We start from the raw sequence: 22,594 nt of genomic DNA, 5'->3' as shown, positions 1-22,594 counted from the left end.
GATAATAATAATAATAATAATAATAATAATAATAATAATAATAATTTTTGAATAATTTAAACTTTAAAAAAATGACGTCATTAACATATGAGGAAATCTGTTGCCACAGCAACCGCTTTTTTTCCGTCTGCTTTTAGAAACTTTCATCTAACAATGAAACTTCTAGCTGATAGAAATTACAAAAAATTCTCACCGGAATAATTATAATAATAAAGCCAATAATCAATCATGATTAAAACTTTTGGACAAATACAGGATATGACGTCAGGTAAGGACGACATAGCAGACAAATGACTCAGTGTGGAATGTCACAAAAACACTTCCCACTTCTCAAAAGAGAAAATATCGTAAATTTTAATATTTATAGCTATTAAAAGCAAAAAATAATTTTATAAAATACGCCGAAGTAATGATAAATCCGATCATGTGACGTCAAATGTTGATAAACAATCTGGCTGGCAACACTTATTTTTCCGGCCGGCAGATGTTTCAAATTGTTTCCCTGTTTTATCTCTAATTATCAGTGTTTAAACTATTTCAACCGTTAAAACAAAGCTTTCTTAATCGATCCTGCAGAGAAAATTCAAGTCTATCCGCAAATGAAATTTGGTAGCTTCATACACAAATCTAGTGTTTTATAAGACTAAAATATTGTATTTAGCGGACGTGTTTAAGAAACACAACGGCATAGCAGTGTGTGTTTCTAGTAAGGCATAGCATAAGAATCGGCAATACTTGGAGGAGGAGAGAAATGGCATTTACTGGAGCGAAATTTCCAAATCTGCCAACGTAACAAGCTAAAAACCGGTCTGACGCGTGCCACGCTCATAATACGCTATTAATTTACATTCCGTGAAAATAAAGCAGACAATGAAACGAAAGTAAAAGGGAAAAAAGCGCTACTAACCATGATAGTAGAAGACAGGGTTCACAGGTCGACATCTCTGACCTCGTGACATGAAACTACATGGATTCGGGGTATATACTATGTACTTACCATAGACAAGGTGAGTACTTTCGTCAACCGCATGAGGACCTATAGGTTACCTAGGCGACAGGGGGTAATAAATTGGAGACAGACAGTCCGGAGACACGAAAGGGTAGGGAGCGGAGCGCTACACCCAGGCGCTACAGACGGCATGACGGAACGGAAAACGTAACATGGTTGCCTAGCGACAGAGTTCAAGATCGGTCATTACGACCATGGGGGAGGGAAGCTGGGTGATTGAGGTGGGACCTGAGAAAGATCATAAAAATGTTAGGTGGAGATTGGGATGGGGAATAATGGACGGTGAGAACAAACGTTTGCTCTCGTTCTCAAAACAACCTCACATATCGGATATTTACACAAGTATTTAAGCATGTTTCCACTAGGATTATGTCTCAGGGATGTAAACTCAGTTTGGTTTATTGGGATTCTCGAAATAAATTCCTAGCGATATCCGAAATTAAAATCGTATCTGCTTTCTTTGCCCCTATCCTCAATGCAATTCCTTTCATAGCAGAGAATCGGGAACAGAAATAAAAGAAGTGGGGGAAAAAACTCGCCCGAGGCTTATGACGACTCATAATCCTGTCATTCATCTTGAAGATAAATGATGGAAATCAACACAACGTAGAATAATAAGTAATTTTGCTGTTCATGCACTTTCACCATTATATCCTACTCTCGCTATAAAGGACAAGTACCATTGGGGAAAGACACAATTTAGCAGCATCAACTTCACGCATAATTAATGTTGTTACAGCATTTTCAAGGAAGTAATTTAAGTTTAAACTCCGAAACTTCACTTTGCAACTTAACAGGAAGGCGTTGGTATCGAAGTCCGAATGACACTGTTATATTTTAATTCTTCATCTTGCAATCTTTACTGGAGTGTTCTCGTGTATATAACCTACAAGTAACATATATTTTAACATAAAAATTGATGTTAAAAATACACCCTTAAATTTTATTGATGCTCTTGTCCAGAATATAAATTTCTTTCTTGCTTCCTGTTTAATATTGGAATATCAAGCAAAATGTAGCCATTATTAAAATCATTTTTCGAGTTGGAGCAAGGGCAAAAAAGGGAAAGAAAAGGAAAAAAAAATGCATCTAAAAATCTGCAAGTTCCTCCGTGTCTTTAGATAGATTTATCCATCTTTTCAGAAATTTATGAGATTCGTTGGAAGAGAGTTATCCGAGCAGAAGATGGAAAAGTCTATTCAACAAAGTCACCAGAAAATCCTTCCCTAAATTTATGATACTATAACCTTAGCTTCCTACTGATACTTACGACTTACTGATTTAAAACCGTGTGATAAGTTTAAAAAATCGAATATTTTTTTTTCTTTTTTAACTCGACAACAACTATGCAGCAGGAGTTGCAAAGCACAAAAGCCAACTTTCGAGAGAATCCACTTCGCGAATAATGCAGGTGAGTAAATTGTACAAATTTAGTTTGTTCAGCTGTCCGGTATTATTTTACAGTGTATTCCTTAAAAGTTTGTGTGTGCGTATTAAAATTTTGGGGATAGAGCCCGAAATAGAAAATTTCTGCATTGCACGCACGAATGCATCTGAAAGGCTAATTTGTATATTGTCAGCGGGAAGGATATTAATCTAAGCTATTTAATATCCAGATGTTTCAGCGCATGACTGTATACAGCAGATGTTTGTATACGTAAAACGGCAACGGCCATCTGTGCTAATGGTCGAAACCGATAAAATAAAATTTGTGTTTAAAATATAAACTCGAGATGACGTGGCATTAAACTTGAGAATATAAATAAAATATGTCTCCCTGGTCGTGTGACCCGAGCAAACGAATCTAAACAGACAGGACGTACTACGATTATCGGTTGTCACTCGAGTATAAAGGAAAAGAAGTAAAAAAAAAAATAGTAAAAAATACATGTAAAATTACTTTAACGGAAAATTCGTTTCGAATTTCATGGGATAGCTTTCTGTGTTATCTTAGCAAAGTGAGTTAAAAGAGGATTTTTCCGATAAGGAAATGGTATAGTCCAATAGTTTGGTAAATGCAACGTGTGTCTAACACACCCCTTGCAAGAATAGGCAAGCCTAGTATTGACAAGAGAGATTTATAAGTCTTTGCTGCGTGAGATCCATGCATGAATCGCTTTGGGATGTTACAATGGATTTACTTGTAGTAGTAAAACACTTCCCGGCCTTACAACAAACACTAAATATATATATATTTTTTCCTTCACTAACAAACACTAGAAGTGTGTGACCTTGTATAAACGGGGGTCGAGTGACAGTACATGAAACTTCTATGGTGTAAAATTGCGCGTGGAAAAATCGTGAACCTTTCTTCTTATGCAGACAGTTTAGTTTCCTAACTGATGTAATAAATTTCCACCCCTGATTAGTGTTTCGTGCTATGTAAGGTTTCTGACTCGTTCGGGTTTCACTATCAATATTAAAGAGAAACGGCAAAAAAAAAAAAAAAAGAAATTTAATCGACCCAAAACTACCGTACAGGGAATCTTAAAATTATAAACTTGATTATTCCAGAATCTCACTTAAATTTTATAATTTTTATAGTTTCATTCGATCATTCAAATTTTCTCAAATGAACAAATATGCTTAAAACTTTACCTGTTATGCTGATTGTCGCCGCAGGTGGCGCTAATGTTCTCTCTGTTTGGTTCACCCGTCGACTCATAGATGGCACTGGTATGCTACTGTCCTTTCCGGATTGAGATAGTGCGTTTCGATTGGCTGATTGTTTAAAAGGGGACGGTAATCTAGCAAAAAGAGGGGGACGAGTTATTTTATAAATGAAAAGAATCAATAGAAACCCTTCTATAACAAGACTTAATTTAATTTCTATCAATTTCCGTTCTGGTGACGTCATTCGGTCGCGTCCTTCCTTCGTGACGTTTGGTAATGTTATCCTTCCTGGATGACGTAACTTTGTCCCCCGTCCTTGGAATCCGAAAAAAAAATAACCGGTTAACTGGTCTACACTAAACCACTTGCTCCCATATGATCTGCAAACCTGTCTTGGAAGATTAAAAGAAATTTTCCACTTTCCCCTTGAGTGAATATAAAAATTAAAAAAAATTTCCCTTTCGTCAAGTTTTTGCAGGGAAATAGGTTATTTAATAATATATTAACACGTTTTAGTGTCATTTACTGAGGGAAATTGATCGAATTTGAGAGAATTGAATTATTGTTGAAACTGATAAATAAAAGTTTGTCATTAGACATAAAACAGGAAATTTAGGGAAATTATTTTTCAGGATTTTCAGGGAAAATAGGGAATTTAGGGAATAATTTCGCTATTTTCAGAAAAGCAGTAGAAGTAATTTTTATATCATATATTTTTCACATTCTGCATAATTAAAATCATAATAGCGGATTATTCTCGTTTATTATAATTTTAAAAAATAAATAGAAATAAAACGATTTAATAGCATGAATGAGAGAATTTTTTAATTTAGATAAAGAATATTCTTAGCCTCATAAGCAGTAAAACACTACAACTTTTTTCGTTAAGGATAGAATTACTGCATCAATTAATTTATTTTTTATTTTTTAAATTGTGCGAAATTTATAGTTTAAATAATTATTTAAATTAAAAATTAACAGTTAAAAGGCATTTATATATTAAAATAACAAGAAATATTAAGAAAGAAATATTTAAAAATTTATTCTTACTTGGACATTTCTGTGACACCAGATGGAGCTAACATGGGTTTGGTAGTATTTCCGTTTCTGATGTGATTGTGCGTTGTATTGGCAGCCTTCTGGGCTTGTTTGTACCTCGAAAGACTAAAAAAGAGGCTCAGAATGTCCTTCAAACTTCCATCCTTGATATCTATACGGCATCAAACACCAGAATCAGTAATGTATTCAACCCACTACATCCTCAATTGAACTCGAAAAGGTCGTCTAACAAACCAATTATCTCTTCGAGAGATACGTGAACAGAGCCTGACCAAACTCGTTTAATTTCCAAATTAATAAGGCTCTTATACGCTGAACAGAACAAATAATTATTCCTCATTAAACCATTTTGAAATTTTGTTATTAGATTTTCTAACTGTAATCACCTCTTTCATCCATTTAATCCTTTTATAATTAAAGATATAAAGAGTTGAAATCAGTTAATCTTTTATTTTGGCGCATTTTTCAGATTAAATATTCAGTTTAAAATTTAGGGAATATTAGGGAAAAGGGATAATGTAAATTCCCTAAAACGAAATTCAAATATCCCTTTCATGAATCTATTTTGAAATTTACACAATTAAAAACGTTAAAATTTACATTATTTAACTAAAGAAAAATGTATATTTCACAAGAAATATATAAATTTTCAGATTTTTACGGAAAATTCTTTAAAATAGAATTTTCAGTAGAAAAGGGTAGGATTTTTCCCTACATCAAAATATACTTTTTATTATTTTTTTAAATAATTTGCCACGTTATAAATTAAATTAAATAATTATTCTTAAACCAAATATTTACGAAAAAAAGTATATTAATTTAATAAAAATGTATTTTTTTTAATACATTTAGATATAAACAGTAATTTGATACTTTTGCATCTCATAACAAATAAAAATGGAGAAATTTCGTTAAGAAAACACAAAAAAAGTGATTTAAAAAAATTGTTTATGTGGATTTAAAACGTAAAATTCGTGCTGAAAATTAAAAATTACATTTTTGCACAACTTTTTCGTAGGAAAGCAAGAATGAATGTTTGCAAAAGACTTTTTAAAATCTCATATAGATGCTTTACAGTTAAAACAAATATGTAATCTGCAGGAAAACTGTGACGTACAGGAAATAACTCAGGGAAAGCAAACAGCATGAGTGAAGCAAAGTTGAGGAGACTTTTAGGATGATTAGCTTGACTTTTTCTCCTCTTTTTTTGAGGAATGCATCAATTTTTTTTCGTGTTTTGTCAATAAAAACTGCAAGATTTCTCCGTTTTTTTAATCTTCGAGTGTAAACTTTAACGTTCCCACGCGCCCCTTTAAATTCTTTTTTATTAAAAGCTATTATTAAAAGGTATTAAAAAAAATAACTGCACTTACCTTTGGCAGTGATACCTTCCAGATGAACACCGAGATTACCGAGGAAGGACAAACAGGCATTGATGTTATCAATCTGCAAATAAAGATATATCCAGAAAGTAATTTGCAATTCTGTCGTCTATCAAGTAGCTAATTAAAGGCGGATGATTAGCAATGACCTGAACTGTCGTTACGAAGCGGCAGTTCATTTTTATCATCGATCATATCGCTCCTGCTCGATGCAGTTGTCGACACGTACTACTTCGATCATTTACGATAATATATCGCTTCATTTATGATTATTAACTGTATAACCAAACTCATTAATTACTAAATTCCACTTGTATACCATGTAAAAACTAATAGAACATCAGTGAATTCTCCACAGGAATAACCATACTTACCTCCCGAAATGCGCAGTTATTATAGGATTATAGGGTCTTAGCCGTCTCGAGATGGTAGCCAACGTTACGGCGCACTTAAACTGATATTTTACTTCACGGTGCAGGGGAATACTATCCAGTTCTTAACTATATTGCGCATTATACAACGATACAGCGAAAAATCATTCCTTCAAGGTATTATAATTAAACGAACCTAAACTATGCTCAGAGAAAACCGGTAAAGACCACGATAAGTCGCAAAATATCGCGTAATCCTACTGAAATTTTTAACAGTGAGAAAATTGCGACAAAATAGGATTAACTCATCGCAATTTAACAGATTAAAGAGCTTAACAGAAACCCTTCCTTTCAAACGTGAAGATTTTCAGTGGCGCCGCCATTGAGGGTCTTCTGAACTAATCGCTCATCAATCTAATAAAATGTCTAGTTTATCCTAGAAAAAATATATTAATTCATAAATTGTATTATAAAATCATTTTTATAGTTAAATATATATTTATGTTTGACTGAATCAGGAGATCGTTTAATTTAACTGCACGTTGGACCTTGAAATCTCGTGCAATAAAAATTTAGATAAGTACTTCCGCTCCTGAAATATTTCAACTGAAAAATAAACTGATACTCTTATCTTCGACACGATACCACAACCAAATTTCATGGATAATTTTCAATATTTACACAAAAATCATCACCATTTTCATATATTTCTGTGTATTAAATACAGCTGTACATCTGTAGAAATTTTAACAGTCCTAAAATATTTATACACAATTGTAAATTCAGTTAATATAAACTTATAATAAGGCATGAACATTAAAATACATATAAATTTTATAATTATTTTAGTAATAAGAAGTACAAAATAATAGAAATTTCATGCGAAAATTTCCACGAATTTAAATAATTTCCTCTATAATTTTGTTGAAAATTTTTATAATAAGCTTCTAAACAAATGTATCATTTATTAATTATAAAAAGTTATTCCATAAAAATACCAGAAGGGAGAAATAATCATATTAAATACTTTTACTCTTGCTGAAAACAAGAGAATTCTACAAAAGAATTTTTCGAAAGTGGATACTTCAAAGGAAACGAGGCGAAAAGTAAATAACTAGAAAACAAAATGGAGAAGGAATCTTGTAATTCCTGTATCAATTAGAAGTGTCCAATGAAGTTAGGGAAGTGTATACGGCTGCACCGCATCATATCGATACAGTTGACAAGTGTCAGCAGGCAGGAATCTTCTGACGTCAGGTGTCAAACGCCTGTGGAAGACGGATGTCCGTTGCTGCGAAAGGTCATGTTGCTACAAAGTTGCCTGCATCATCCGTCTTCTTCCCATGCTAACCCCCTGCTGTGTTTTTTCAACCGGAAAATTATTTTACGAACACTCAAATTATTGACACCTTTCCCACTCTCTTCAATCTATTTTCGTGTTATTTTGCTAAAGAATGGTGTCACGTATGTCTCACGTCTATTCCAAGGTGCCGATAAGTTGATAAGCCTTTTTATTTTCTACAAATTAGAAAGTAAATTTCTCCTCAGAATCGCCTCCATTTTTATATAATTTTAAGGCGATTTACACAAGTCACTAACATTAGGCGAATTAATTCGAACTTTCTACGACAGATGGCTCTGCGCGTAATGCACGAATTTCTGGTCTTGATACTAGCTTTTTCGAGTGAAATTATTGCCGAAATAATAAATTTTCCTCACTTATCTTTGGTTCGTGTCTTATTTTAGCACAGAAAAAAGTTCGCCTTGTTAGAGGCAAGTATAACACCCCTTAAGTGGGTATCCTTCGAAAGATTATTAAGCACTACAATACATAATTTTTAAGTGGGGAACCATTATACAAACTCTCTTAACTGCACGGGACCATAACCCACTTAAGAATTGACTACCACGGTAATAATTCTAGTCATTAAAGTGACAAATTACAGAGCCAAGTCTCGAAATGATGGATATTTTCATTAAAAAGTATCTCTTACTTCTTTATATCCACGACTAACCTTGACAGGTTCGTTGGTATTAAAAAAAAAGGATAATTAGAAAAGGAACGTGATGCAGAAGGAAAGGGGTCGTGAGATGAAATCACGATTTCTATCTTCCAACAAAAGAATTTTTCAACGTGGCAAGAAAAGGGATAAAGGAAACCGAAAAGTAATAGCACACATAGAAATCATTCATTTTAAAATTTCAGATATTTGTAATGCTAAATCTCCTCCTCTCTCTCTCTCGCTGCGCTTGTGTCATCGGTACTCTACTTTAGTAATCTTAGATTTTTTCGAGTGAATATCGTCTATTGTAGCCACGAAATGACTTTTTCCCCCTTAAAAAGAAATACAATTCACACTTACGCTATTAGCAACCCCCTCAGAATGTTGCTATAGCAATAATCACTTTAAGTTTTATGGAGTCGTTCACGCTATTGTTGTGTTATTATGTTGATAAGATGAGCACGTTGTCGAGTTTATCATGAAAGGTAAAAATAAATAAATAAATAAAATAAATCTTTACGTGTAGAATAGAGCAATAAAATTTCAGCTAGCTACTACTTAATGCCTTTTAAATTTAGCTAAAGTGATTTTTAAGTGAAAATTCCTTTCAGAAATAGGGGAAAATTCCCCATTCGCCTCTTCCCACCTATCTGTTCTCGTTTTTTTCTGAAACACCTTTCCGTTCACAACTTTTCTGTTACCCACCTTTCTACCCACAAACTACAATTTTGCCAGGTAAATAACTTTCAAATTCTCGAGAATCTAGTACTGTGTCTCCCTTCGAACAATTATTAAATGGCATGGGAACGAAAACACAGAAAATTCTTCATTCCATCTTACCAGATAAAGGGAAAAAAAAAGTTATAAGACAGGCAACTACATCGGGAATCGAAACTAGTAGCAAAATCGATACGACATGATATAGGAAAACGGGGAAGTAATGCTTTCCCCTTTAGTTAAGTTCAATTCTTCTGTCTAAGTATCCCTAACAGGTTTGGAGAAGAAGACTTAAAAACTACAGATAACATTAAAAAAATAAAAGAAAATATACCTTAATGCATAATATAACTAAGTCTATTCATATAGAAATAGTATCATCTATCATATTCACGAAAAAGTGTTTTCATATTCAGAAAATCGATTTAGAATAACGTTATTGTTAGCAGCTGATGCATCAAAAAAGGAACCAGATACATATTATAATTTATAATTTGAGAACCTGATCGCAATATCTTCTTATATAAACTCAGTTGGATTCGGTAGATTTATAGAGCACGTGCTTTATTCTCCCAGTTTTATTTATCGCCAGCAAAAAAATCCATATTCTCCATAAGTCAAAATGGAGATAAATTGCTAAATAATGCTACAAACTTCGTAGTTGTTTCTTTTTTTTACAGCTTGATGTAACGTACTCTATAGTGCGTGTTTAAATTTGTAAAAATATATGAAATTAAATTATAAAAATAAAAAATAAAAAACTTTTGAAATAAATAACGTATTGATACTCCAGTTACTAAACTCAAAAGTAAATATACCGCTTGCCAATATAAATTTTAATTTCGTACATTCTTCGAAATCAAGATTATTTCTCACAAACATTTAAATTTAAATCATTCGCGCTTGATAAAAATAAATTATTTCGCACGTGACTGAAATATAAATAATTTTTTTTCATTGTTGAAATCGACAATATTTCTCACGTGTATCGAAATCGACAATATTTTGCACGTGTATCGAAATCGACAATATTTTGCACGTGCATCGAAATCGACAATATTTTGCACGTGCATCGAAATCGACAATATTTTGCACGTGCATCGAAATCGACAATATTTTGCACGTATCGAAATCGACAATATTTTGCACGTGCATCGAATTCGACAATATTTTGCACGTGTATCGAAATCGACAATATTTTGCACGTGTATCGAAATCGAAATAATTTAAATGTGATCGTAATTGACAAATAGACACGTGACTCGAAATAATTCAGTGCACGTGTTTGAGTCGTTTTTAAAATGCCGCAGATAGCTGATTAATTCAACGAAAACTATAATTTATAGAAATTTATGATCTAAGCGCAAGAACATCAAAATATAGAAAATACAAATTGTAATACAAAATGACAAGTGTTAAAATATAAACTAGCCACAAGTGCATTATAACATATCACGAAAACTTTTAAATTTAGCGACACGCGCAAACCACATAATTCTACAGAATACAATGTACACATTCACAGATAATATCTAAAATGTTGGTAATAAAAGTGGGTGAATACATCCATTAAGTTTTAACATTCGCACAACCTACGTACAAACGACAAGTAACTCATAGTGTGAGGCATATTATTGCTAAATAAGTAAAACATTAATGCACGTTTGATTAAAAATGTTTCTTTAAAAAAAATGCGATTAAGAGCAATCTGGAAGGGAAAGAAAAATTGATGCACGTGGGGATAGTAAGTTACATTAGCACTAAACAGAAGTATCGGCTATTAAGTAAAGAATTTACATAAATTAATCTTTCAAGTAGAGTAATTTCAAAATAATATCTGACGAGAATACGGGAGGGAAAAAAGAAAGGAAATTTACTTCTAGCTCATAATAAAGAGGGAAAAAAGAAGCACAAAAACTTCCAATTAAAGAAAGCAATCAACCCCCCACCACGTGTGGAAGAGAATCTAAAAGCCATAACTTCTGCTAAGAATTCCTGCGGTGAAGCAAAGTCTGGAATTTTCAATTGATACGTCTTTCGGTTGGTTACCTTTACAGAAGGATTTCTACCATTTTTCAATATCATATTTAATAAAATTTTTAATAAAAATTAAAAAAAAATAGTAGTAGTACACAAGTTCATACAATACACTTCTGTAAAAAGTGGGGTAGCCGCTATAATTTATTGTACTAAACAGCTCGAATGTCTTTTTTTTTAGTAGTGTTGTATATAAAACGATCCATTAACTAAATTTATGTGAAAATTTATGCTCGGTTGCAGATTACAGTACATAGATTAAAAAGGTTAAAAGAGGGAGAAACCTACCTCTCTCTCCTTTTGTAGTGTCAGAAAGACGTAACGGCTTTGTTTGGGTCGAGTGTTTTAGAACTGGACATGAGTGTGACTTCTTCCACCCACAACTAAGAGGAAGGTAATGATAAATAGAGTACGGACTGGCCCGCTCTTACGAAAGACCCCGTGTGTGGGCTAACACCTTACACTCCCACCCTAACACCTACCATAACGTGTGTGTGTGTGTTTTCTACGGGTCTAGAGTTTCGATCCATTTATTAAATAAATATTGCTGGCTAAACATTAATGTTTTAAAGATGTAGGAGGATGATTTATGATATAAAAAACGAAATCAAAGTACAGTACATGATTCCTATTTACAAATTTGTTATAAACGAATTGATTTATGTAAAACGAGAACATAAAAATGACAAATTATTGTTTTTCCGTCGCTTAAATATATAATGTATCGTACGCGTACGAGTCGTCCACTTAGGATATTGTGCATGTTTACATGAAAACATACAGATGTGAAACAAGAAATAAATTATAGAAAAAAGACGCACACACAGACGGGCAGATAAACACATACAAGGCACCTTCACTCGGCTCGATTCTATAAATACAAATTTAATACCTCACAATCATTACTATTTTCATTCAAAAAAGTAATGATTATTACGTCACGACTGGAAAGTTTTTAACTATTTTTAATTGTGACGTAATAATGATCTAGCGCTAAACAATTGACTTTTTTGTGAGAGTTAATTGTTCCGGAACGGTTAACGTATCATAAAGTTAATTGTTGCGTAACAATTAATAAAAATTTAAAAATTCAGCGAAATTTTAACAGTTTTTTACATTTTAAAGTGTAATTAAGTTATTATAAAAAGAAAAAAAAACACGAGTAAATGATGCGTGTGTATTAATAGGTCGATAAATTCAGAAATAAAATATATTTTAAGTGAATATAAATAGTGTTTCGTGTTAAATTTTAAAATTTTGTGCGTGACAAAACGTATTATTTTCTGATGATTAAGCTAGATTCATTTCATATATTTTGCAGTGTTTCCAATTTTTTTCCACTCTGTTCTCTAAGCTTATAATTACTTCCAGATAAGGGATTTATCTGATAGAAAAACGTTAGACATTACGCTAAGGTGCAGGACCTCCCTCCTTTTTAGATTTAGGTGTATCTCCCCTGCGATCTAGCATTCTTAACAGACATTTATTAGTATATTACCAACAATATATATGCTAATTGAGTACTGATACGTTTGGGAGATAGTCCTAAAATAACTTTTATAACCTTTTTATATAAAGAAGCTACATAAAAAAAAGGTTATTAGGGGGTTATAATGGACGAAACGCATTTGGAGGGGGGTAGACAATGCCACAGCTAAGTAACTCGGCCATATTGGATCCCTATAAATACAGTTTCAACATTTAAAAAACATTCCGCGCCCTTGTGGAGCCTACATTCTCTTAAAGTTATTTCTGACAAAAACTAAACTCATACGAGAAACTCGTGCACAAAAAAATGGGGGGGGGGTGTAAATACTGACGCCACCTTAAACAGTGCGATAAACTCTCGAACTTGTTTCTCGCTTCAACTATCGAAAACAATAACAACTCGTTAACAAACCATAAAACTAAAGTTTAGGCCAGACAATAACACTAAAAAAACAATAGTACAGTGTGCTCGGTGTGGAGTTAGGTCCTTATAATCACGTGAAATAACGAGAACTCCCCCTAAAGTTTTTAATTTACATCGATCACAATCGGGCATATCGTAGCATAGACTCGAAAGATTGCATCTAACTGAATTATTTAAAGCACATTTGTCTTCTTTCGATTTATATCTAATCCATTGCTCCTGTCTCTCATAGATCATCCCCCTAATGCGCAGTTTTGAGACAGCTGAAGAAGATACATACAGGTGCACGCGAAGATCGGGATCGTGTCTCTCTAATCACGTGTTAAATATGCTAATAGACGGATGAAAAACCGAAATTATAATCAGTTAATCGCATTTATGTACGTTAAGTCAGCGCAAAATTCATTTTCAGGGATGGGAAGCGTCACGTGACTACGTCTATCTCGCGTCAAACCAGTCAGGTGACCCTACTATGAAACACTCGTGCTTCCAGTCACGTTCACCTGATCCAGCTAAATCATCCTTAAGAATCATCCTTATCGTACCGGATGCTGCGCAAGATCCGGTGTAAGTTATAAAACCTTATTTTTCTCCCCTTTTAGTGAATCACCAGATCCGAGGAATCACTGGCAGGGTCACCGATCACCACCAAGACACGTGATTCAACGCCATATCCGATTACTACAAGCAATGAATCACCGATAAAAGAGTTTTTCAGTTGTAGTCACGTGATCGGAACAACATCCTGATACTACAGCAACCGGATATTACATACGCTCTAGATAAAGGCAAGGATACTAAAGGAGAACGATAGACTTTAGCATAGAAAGAGTAAAGTTTTTAAATCATTTTCATTTATTTTACGTTATAGACCTATAATACGGTAATTATTTTTAGTATCGTCAGAGGGTGTTGACTTCTAGACACAGGAAAAAAATACAGGATTCTTGTCCTTCAAATAACTAGCACAAACTGACATTTGAAGTCACAGCTGAAAATAAATTTGTGTTTATTTTCTGCTCTATTTATCTTGTAAATTTTTTTTCATTCGTGTTAATTTTTTTTTCTTAAATTGTACATTTAAGTGTCCATGTTTACCAAAACAATTGGGGGTATAAATATATTTATATGCTGCCATAACAAATTTAATATCCTAGTATTACTTCCGTGTTCGATTCACGATCAATCAAAATTGCTTTGATTTTTATTTTCTATAATCAAAAATGACGTTTTTACGGTCGTTCTATTGTTAAATTTCTCTTAAAAATCACCATTAATTGACTATACGTTACGTTTCAATAAACATTATTACGTCACAATAAAAAAAATTCAAATTTAAACCGATACGTATTGTTACGTAGGCAGAAAAAACGGTCATAGAAGAAATGCATTGTTGCGTCACAAGTTAAATGAAAAATCGCAATCACGCGACACTCGGCGGATATTTTTGAAATTGAAATGAACATTTTTCGATCACGAATAATTTCGAGTGTCATCAATCATTTTCTTATTGTTACGTGACAGAGAAAGTACTCAAAGGCGCTCTCGCATATAAACTAAAGTATCGTGTGATTCACTTGCCATTTATTTTTCTTAATTTACATGAATTATAATAAAAATAAAGCGGTCAAATCGTTTTCTTAAGAAGAATTTCTAAATTCTAAACAATTACGTCACATAAATCGATACTGGAAAATCGGTTAGACGCGATCGAAATCGTCTACCGCGCCATTAACGTGACGTCACGTTCCACGACCCCCACCTTTCAATCGGGATTAGATTATACATATAACTATTCAGTATTTTAATTAATTAATTATAGGTGCATTTTAGCGCGTGGAATGAGTTACGCCGCATCATGTGCCGCGTACGTAACCAAATTTCGGTATTAAACAAACTCTCAATGAACGAACCCTTGCCTCCGGGGTAGGGAGTGGGGGGACGAAAGTGGAATACTACCACAATGTATCGGAACTCACAAAGTCTCATTATCAAGCGTGATTGGAGAGAGCATTACGTCACCGCACAAGGAATAAAATGGGGGGTACGTAATGACTAACTCATCCCCTGATTGGTTTAGCTGTCACTTCTGCACAACAAGTAGGCAAAAGCCTGGGGCCAGTAATTTCGGGTGGTTGACTCATGGTTTTCCTTTTTCTTGTGGAAAGTTTTGTGTCGACATTCCTGGAATTTCCGACCAAACAATAAAGATAAGAAAATAGAAAAAAAAGGCAAAAGTTTTCTGCCTTTTTTTTTCCTATTTAGATGCCATAGAAGCATCGTCTTTGTCTTCTCTGCTACACCGGAAAAGATTCAATTACATAAAACTATGTGAGTTAATAATCGTTTTATTTTTAAAATTAAATGCGACGTCATAATAGCTTAAGACACGTAACAATTAGTCCTATGGCCGTGACCTTGTATGACGTAACAATCGCTTTTTAACCTGTTGTGACGTCATAATTGTTTAAACATGTAACAATAGGATCTATTATCTCGACAAATAGACTACGTATCGATTGAATCTATAAATCTAATTAGTATCCTAACAATAGTTTAATAACAATAAAATCAATGAAATAATGAACTACATTGTTACGTCACGAATTTTTCAATATAATTTAATATCCTTAAATGAATAATAATTTTAAATAAAAGCAAAAAAATATTGTCTTATCGTAACACTTGGTTGTAGTGTAAAATAAGCTTAAGTGACGTAATAAATGTATCTTCTGTGAATTATTGAGTCACGGATTCTTCGACGAATTTCAAATTTACTCGTCTTCCATTACCAACAAATCTAGAACATGACGTAATAAAGGCCACGAACTACCAAAATAGCATTGTTACGTCATGGAATTTTAGAATTTATTCGTCTTCGGTGGCCAATAAACGTAATCAATGCTACTATGACGTAACAACGATGGCTTAAATTATCAATAATGTTCATTTCGGTTCGTTTATGTAAATTACTCGATTGTGACGTCACAGAGAGTCGGCAGAACGATGGCTAAGACACGCGAACAGCATACCAGACAGGATTTAAGAGAATTCCTCGAAGATTTTACATTTTAGTAAGGAGTTTTGTAACTTTAAAGTAAAAATTTTTAAACGTGGGGCGCCAATTTCGAGTTTTTTTTTAATGCGATTTATTAATTAAAAACGAAGGAAAGTAACTTTTTTGCATCACAAAAGCCCTGAGTAACCATGTTTAGGATTAATGAAAGTGCACGATAACAAAGCCATTTGGCCTCATTTCGGCAGCGTGCAGCGAACAAAGAAAAGATAATTTTATAACATCACGTCTACCCAACAACCACATATTGATTGATGAGGCAAATAATGTAACGGTATTCACTCGACTGCGATATTGTTGATGATTCAGCGTGAATCACCTCTTGACCTTTAACCTTCTCTCGGAACCGTCTAGTGTTACGGCACTTCTATACTTACAGGAGCATTTTAAAAAACAAAAAAGAAGTAAAAAAAATCAGCTGCACACTCACCATTTGGCAAGACACTTTGGGTTTTCTGATTATGTCAGGCACTTTGTTTCCGGCTGAAATTAATATAAAAAATCACAGAATTATTGATTATTCTCGTCGATAAACACTATACGTAACAATAGAATTAGGTCAGCTTTCTAGTTACGTAAACCGTTACGTCACGTTCTTACGTTAGAGTAATTTAAAACGCATCGTAAACACATAATTTTACCATTATAATGCTATTGGAATTCTCCAGCACGAGTCGTTCGGATGTCTGTTCGCAGTTATGCTCGATAAAACAGCAGCAATAGAGTGCGAACCATTAAACGCTTGAATAGAACGACCCTATAGGGATGTTGGCTAGAAGTCCCCCTATATCTGTGGCCAACACCAGCTTTTATAATCCCTGTCAGACCACCATAAGTACAAATCAAAGCTTGGACAGCTTTAGCCACTTACGCACCGAATGTACATTCTAATATTGGCATTTAGAAGCAGTGAAAACAAATATTAACTATCCCTTCTCTAAATTACATACAGACTGAGTCATACTTAATTCCTCCCTTGTGTTTCTCTCTCTCTCTCTCTCTCTCGGATGCAGGAGGATCAGACGAGACGAAATGAACGGGTCGTCTGATTCAGTCCCATATTAATCAGGCGATTTTCGACTTGTTGAAAGGGGGATAGATTGCTGCAAAGGTAACACACCAGATCCTATCTTAAGAGACAGATTTCACAATATAAAACGGGGCTTTAAAGTATTTGCATATTTTACAATACGTAAGAGAAAACGTAGGATTAATAAAATATAAATAAATAGAAAACTGCAATTCTTAATCACGTTTTAATTTTAAAAATCACGTGACTGGTCCAGATAGCGAATCTGGACTCGATTTTCGTCTATCTAACTCCGTTCTCGAGATTAAGGAAGGATGGATGGACAGACAGGAAGACAGACTATAGGTTTGCAATTTGAAAATTGCGATCTAATAATAATATAGAGAAACAAAAAATTGAACTCAGAAACGATTACAGAAAGGAAAATAAAACATTTCTGATAGAGATTATAAATATTTTCAAACAAATTAATATTTGGTATTATTTTAGTTTTATAAATAATCAGTGCTATAGAAAAGGAAAATAAAACATTTCTTATAGAGATTATAAATATTTTCAAACAAATTAATATTTGGTATTATTTTAGTTTTATAAATAATCAGTGCTATAGAAATGGATTTTTTGTTGATCTGGTCATACAGAGAGCAGTCTAGTGTGGCAGTACTTTCCATCTTGACTTAATTATTTCTGAAGAAAAGTGTCTACTTTTCACAATAAAGTGTTTCTTTTTTATATAGTCTTTTTTGCTCTGTAAATTATATTTTATATATGGATTTTGTGAGATTTCACAAAATCCATATATAAAGGGCATTTTGTAAATTCATGCCAGTGGCATAGCTAGGGTTCTCCAGGCCAGGTGCAGAACCAGATTTGTAGGCCCCTGCAAATGGACTAAAATATTTTTGTGTAGTGTTTTATATAGTGTATAACTAGATTAGAGTTGAGTTGATGTTTTCCTNTATTTATTTATTTTTAGTTTTTTCAGAAATAAAAATATAATTTTTGTTTCCGAAAAAGATCACATTTCTATTTCTGTAAATAAATTACTTTTTTTATTTTTGAAAAAGATTTCTTTGTGTTTTTTTCTTTTGTTTCTGTTTAAAAATTAATATTTCTATTTCAGAAATAGATCAAAATCGTGTATTATTGAAAACTTTTTCTGTATTTTATTATTGAAACTGATTATATTTTCATTTTCTGAAATCGATTCTTTTCGTTTTCTGAAATTGATGCTATTTCTGTTTCTATAAATGGAACATTTTAATCGTCATTTTCACTTCTGAAATGGATTGCTTTTTTTTAAATTTCTAAAAATATAACAATAGAAACTGACGATTAAAATAATTTATTTATAGAAACAGAAATATCGTCATTTTCACTTCTGAAATGTATTATTATTATTATTTTTTTTAATTTCTGAAAATAGAGCAATTTTTTTACAGGTTTATAATGTATTTTCTGTATGCAAAACAGAGCTTACAAATAAGAAAAAGTAATATTCTACTTCGGAAACAGAAGAGGAGAAATCTGTTCCTTCGTTAACAGATGCTCAACTCCTTTTATCAGAAGCTTCTCTACACGTTCCCCCTCCTAAAGAGACTCGAAGAAAGACATATCCTATGAAACACATCAATTAGAAACGGTCTTACGAAAGACGTGCCTTTCATATGATACACGAATACTTTTAAATAAAGGAAATATTAAAAATTAAATAATTCAATACCTTAAACACTTATCTATAACTCCGTATATCCCAAAGAAGAAAAAAAAAGATTATTCTTTAAAAATTTATAGATCTGCAACAAGATTCTCGACCCTCCCAGGCATCTACAGTGCCTTTTCCAGAGCTTTAAAGACGGTTTTATGTCTTCAGATTTCAAAGAGAGTCTAAGGAAGGAAGGAAAAAATCTGGCAGTTTATAAATTTCGAACAGTAAAATACTCCTGAATGGGGGAGGAAAATATTTAAAAGGGGAACTCTTTCAGTTAGAGTTATGGAGAAATTTTGATTTACGTCTTTAAATCTATAAAAAAAAAAATCTGACAAAATGAAAGGGGAGAGAAGATCCAAAAATTCCCTTTTTTAAGTTTTAGAAATCTTATAAACAGAAAGGAATCCGCACAACTAACAATTATAAATCTTTTTTACTCGGGGATTCTTTGAATTCTTTCTTCAGGAATCCAGAAAAATGCCAAACAAAGCATTTAGGAAAGTTGTAAAAAAACAATAAGAACGTATTCTTTCTATAATCTACGGTTGTAAATCTATTTTAAAACTATTAATTTGTATATAATTTATACGGGTTATAAATTTCACCTCTGTGACCTTGAGACTAAAGGAGAATACAATGATATTTGGGTTGCGCTCTTACCTTGATTGTACACGTATTGTTAGATATACAATTTAAAAAAAGAAAATGAAATTTCTGACTTACTGACAGCTTCGATGACGTCAGCGAGTAAAATTCCATCGCAAACGTCCGTCTGGAGGTCTTGAATGTAGCGCTTGAATCGACCCCTTTCCAAATAATGGTTGGCCCAATCTGTATATATCTGTAAAATAAATCAATCAATTAGTATTAATATACAATTTAACTAGTTTTAAGTGTAAAATACACGTGTGTAAGGGGATAACTGAACGTAGACAACACCAGAAATGGCTACGCTTTTATACACTGGAGTTATAGTTTATATTATTATTATCTGTGTTTTGTTTCTGTATTTGTATTGTTAAATCGTAATTGCTGTTGTAGTGTGTGTATGGCGTTTTGTTGGCAACAATACAGTTGCTATGTCGTAAAGTTGCGAAATAAATAAATATGGGTGTATCAGATATAATTCTCGGTAGAGCTGTTAAGGAAACAGTACAACGCAGCAATATAGAACACATAGAAGACAGTAGAACAATACAAAAGTTTAAAATAAAGTGGCTACAAACTTTTAAAGTTATAAAATCTCAAGTAGATGTGAAAGAAGTAACATGAAAAATCATAAACAAAAGTACTGTATTGTACAGTACTTTCTGAAAGTATACACAATCAAACCTGTGAACAACGGTCACTATCGGATACATTAAAAAATGGACGTTGTTTGGTTTTTCTATGCATTTTTGTTTAAAAATAAACAAGAGAAGTATGTGAAATGTTGCCGCTTTTTAGAGGTGGCCGTTATTGCAGGTTCGACTGTATTTATTAGAGGTGCAAGGTTCTGAGAATTTAAATTCATAAATACTTTCTAGTGTCTCAATTAATGATGTTACTAAAATTTAAATGTGTATTTTCATCATATTAATATCTTTTCTTCCTCGAATAAACAAATAATAGTGATTTTTCTGTCATGTAAGTGAGTACAACACCAAAAAAGTATTGTGTAAAACAGAACTAGTAGATGTAGGAGATGCGATGTTGAGGACTGGTTTAGTTAATAACAGCAAAATAAAGATTGTTTTTAGGCCCTATAAATAATTTTTGGAAGGGCCCCGTGACACTTTTATCTTATTAGACATGCCAGGACAGTTTTTGCATAAAATTAGTAAAATACTAGGAATTGTATATAGGAATAAGTAGAATGCGGCTCTTTAATAAATAGTGGAACCTCTAAACAACGGTTACGTTTCCACAAAAACTTTTCTTTTTTGTTTATGTTTATGTTTAAACAAAAATGCATAAAAATAATCTGCAAACAATGGTCCTAACCCTTTTAAAGTTCTCGTCAGTAACCGTTATTTAGAGGTTTGATTGCGTCTAATTTTCATGAAGTAGACTATTCTTACTATTAAGAAAATAAAACATAGATTATATTAAAACACGGAATATACAAATTAGCATTAGAAAACACAACACGAAACACCAGAAAAAGTGTACTAAACGAGTAAGTTGTAATCAATATGATTTATGGCCTACTAAGTATGAATTTTAATTAAAAAAGAAGCAATAGTACGTTGGTATCAGTAGTCGAAATCTAGTAAAATTGTAGCGCACAACCTCTCAACTTCGAGATAAACACGCGTATAAAACTCGGATAGATTCACGCTTTACAAAACGAGAAGATAAAGCCAGCAGTTAAAATCAGTCCGGCGACATCATCCATCTTAAAAACCAACAGATGCTAAGAGGACACGTGATCGCAGCTGACACAGCGCGTGACCACGCGAATAACTAGAACATTAGTCGCTTAATTACATACGCGTGACCCAATGGGTCAATTATTGCCAGTATCGTAAACAAAGACGGAGGGAGGAGAATATAAAACGAAAAAAAAAAAAAGAAAAAGTAGGAAGGAGATTTCCTCTAAAGCCGTCACTTCCGGTCGGAGAAACAGAAAAATCAAAAAGAGCCGTCACGTGACTGGGGAGGCGAGCGCGTCACGTGACCTGTCGCCACGTGCTACCTCCATTACTTATCTCTCCACTCCTGACCTTTTATTCCTCTAGTAGTCTCTTGAAGAAAATGCTTTTTATTATTATTTTTTTTATTATATAGTGCTAGTGTTAGATATACAGACAAAAAAAGGGAAACGGAATTAGGTCAAGATTTAAAACAGAATGAGAAGAAAAAATAAAAAAAAGGTAGTATTTCGCCCCTTCTTCCACTTTTCATTTAGAGTTTGTAACCCAGAAGTGTGTTGGCAACACTCCAATTCTTTAAATAACTGATAGAGAAGGGCCTTAATACAAATAAATGAGAATTTTCCACCAGTTTTACATGTCTGTATACGTTAAAAGAAGGAAACAGTAAACACTGATACTACCTGCACAATCGATTTTTCCTGTTTGGTGGGTTGTATCGATACATTTTCGCAGGATCCTCCGCTCTTATCGTTGCCTCTTATACAAGCCATGACAAACCATCTCAAACACAAACAGGGTACAGAAAGAGCCCAGCATGCTCCGCTCCTTACTTCTATTTGTAGCATGTGCACGCTTCTCTCTCCAAGTGATTCATGGGATACTAGTGGTTATTGACTAAAAACAAAATATCCGAGAGAAGCAATTAATATTTTCTGGTGTTTTATAACAACACACGCTAAAAGTACCACCCCAATGAGTTCCGTTTTCGGCCTATCGATGACACTAAAGAGTAATTTTTCACCTTACGGGTAAACACGGTTCGAATTCCGTGTGATTTCGCGCAATTGGTTAGTTATCGGTGACGTTTTTTAAATTTTGACGATCCCCGTAACTCTATTGGTCTTTTCTCTCTTTATTCGTGACGTTTTACGCAAATAATCAATTACGTATTTCATATTTTAAAATTGTTTAACGATCTGATTGGTTCTTTATATTAAAACGTATTTTGAATTTATATTATTTCATTGGTCAATTATAATAACGGATCAAGAATTTTGAAATTTTAAATTTTAATTTAATGTGATTGGTCTATTTAAT

The 22,594-nt window shown here is 33.1% G+C and overlaps 1 protein-coding gene across 2 annotated transcripts in view; it reads right to left on the bottom strand.

Moving 5' to 3' along the window:
* The window catches only part of LOC111627679 (neuron navigator 3-like), a 59,838-nt gene extending 37,432 nt beyond the window's left edge, over positions 1–22,406 (bottom strand). For both annotated transcript variants that reach the window (XM_023371286.1, XM_023371287.1), the window contains exons 1-6: positions 21,958–22,406; positions 19,644–19,761; positions 16,610–16,662; positions 6,055–6,127; positions 4,673–4,832; positions 3,608–3,756 (exon numbers count right to left, since the gene is read on the bottom strand). In XM_023371286.1, the coding sequence (XP_023227054.1) occupies positions 3,608–3,756; positions 4,673–4,832; positions 6,055–6,127; positions 16,610–16,662; positions 19,644–19,761; positions 21,958–22,122 (718 nt within the window). In that variant the 5' untranslated portion in view covers positions 22,123–22,406. The remainder of the gene's footprint in view (positions 1–3,607; positions 3,757–4,672; positions 4,833–6,054; positions 6,128–16,609; positions 16,663–19,643; positions 19,762–21,957) is intronic.
* Between the last annotated feature and the right edge of the window lie 188 nt (positions 22,407–22,594).

The sequence above is a fragment of the Centruroides sculpturatus genome, unplaced genomic scaffold (assembly GCF_000671375.1).
Source record: "Centruroides sculpturatus isolate CEXI.00-Female unplaced genomic scaffold, Cexi_2.0 scaffold546, whole genome shotgun sequence".
Classification (NCBI taxonomy): Eukaryota; Metazoa; Arthropoda; class Arachnida; order Scorpiones; family Buthidae; genus Centruroides; species Centruroides sculpturatus.
This window is presented reverse-complemented; position numbering and strand designations above follow the sequence as displayed.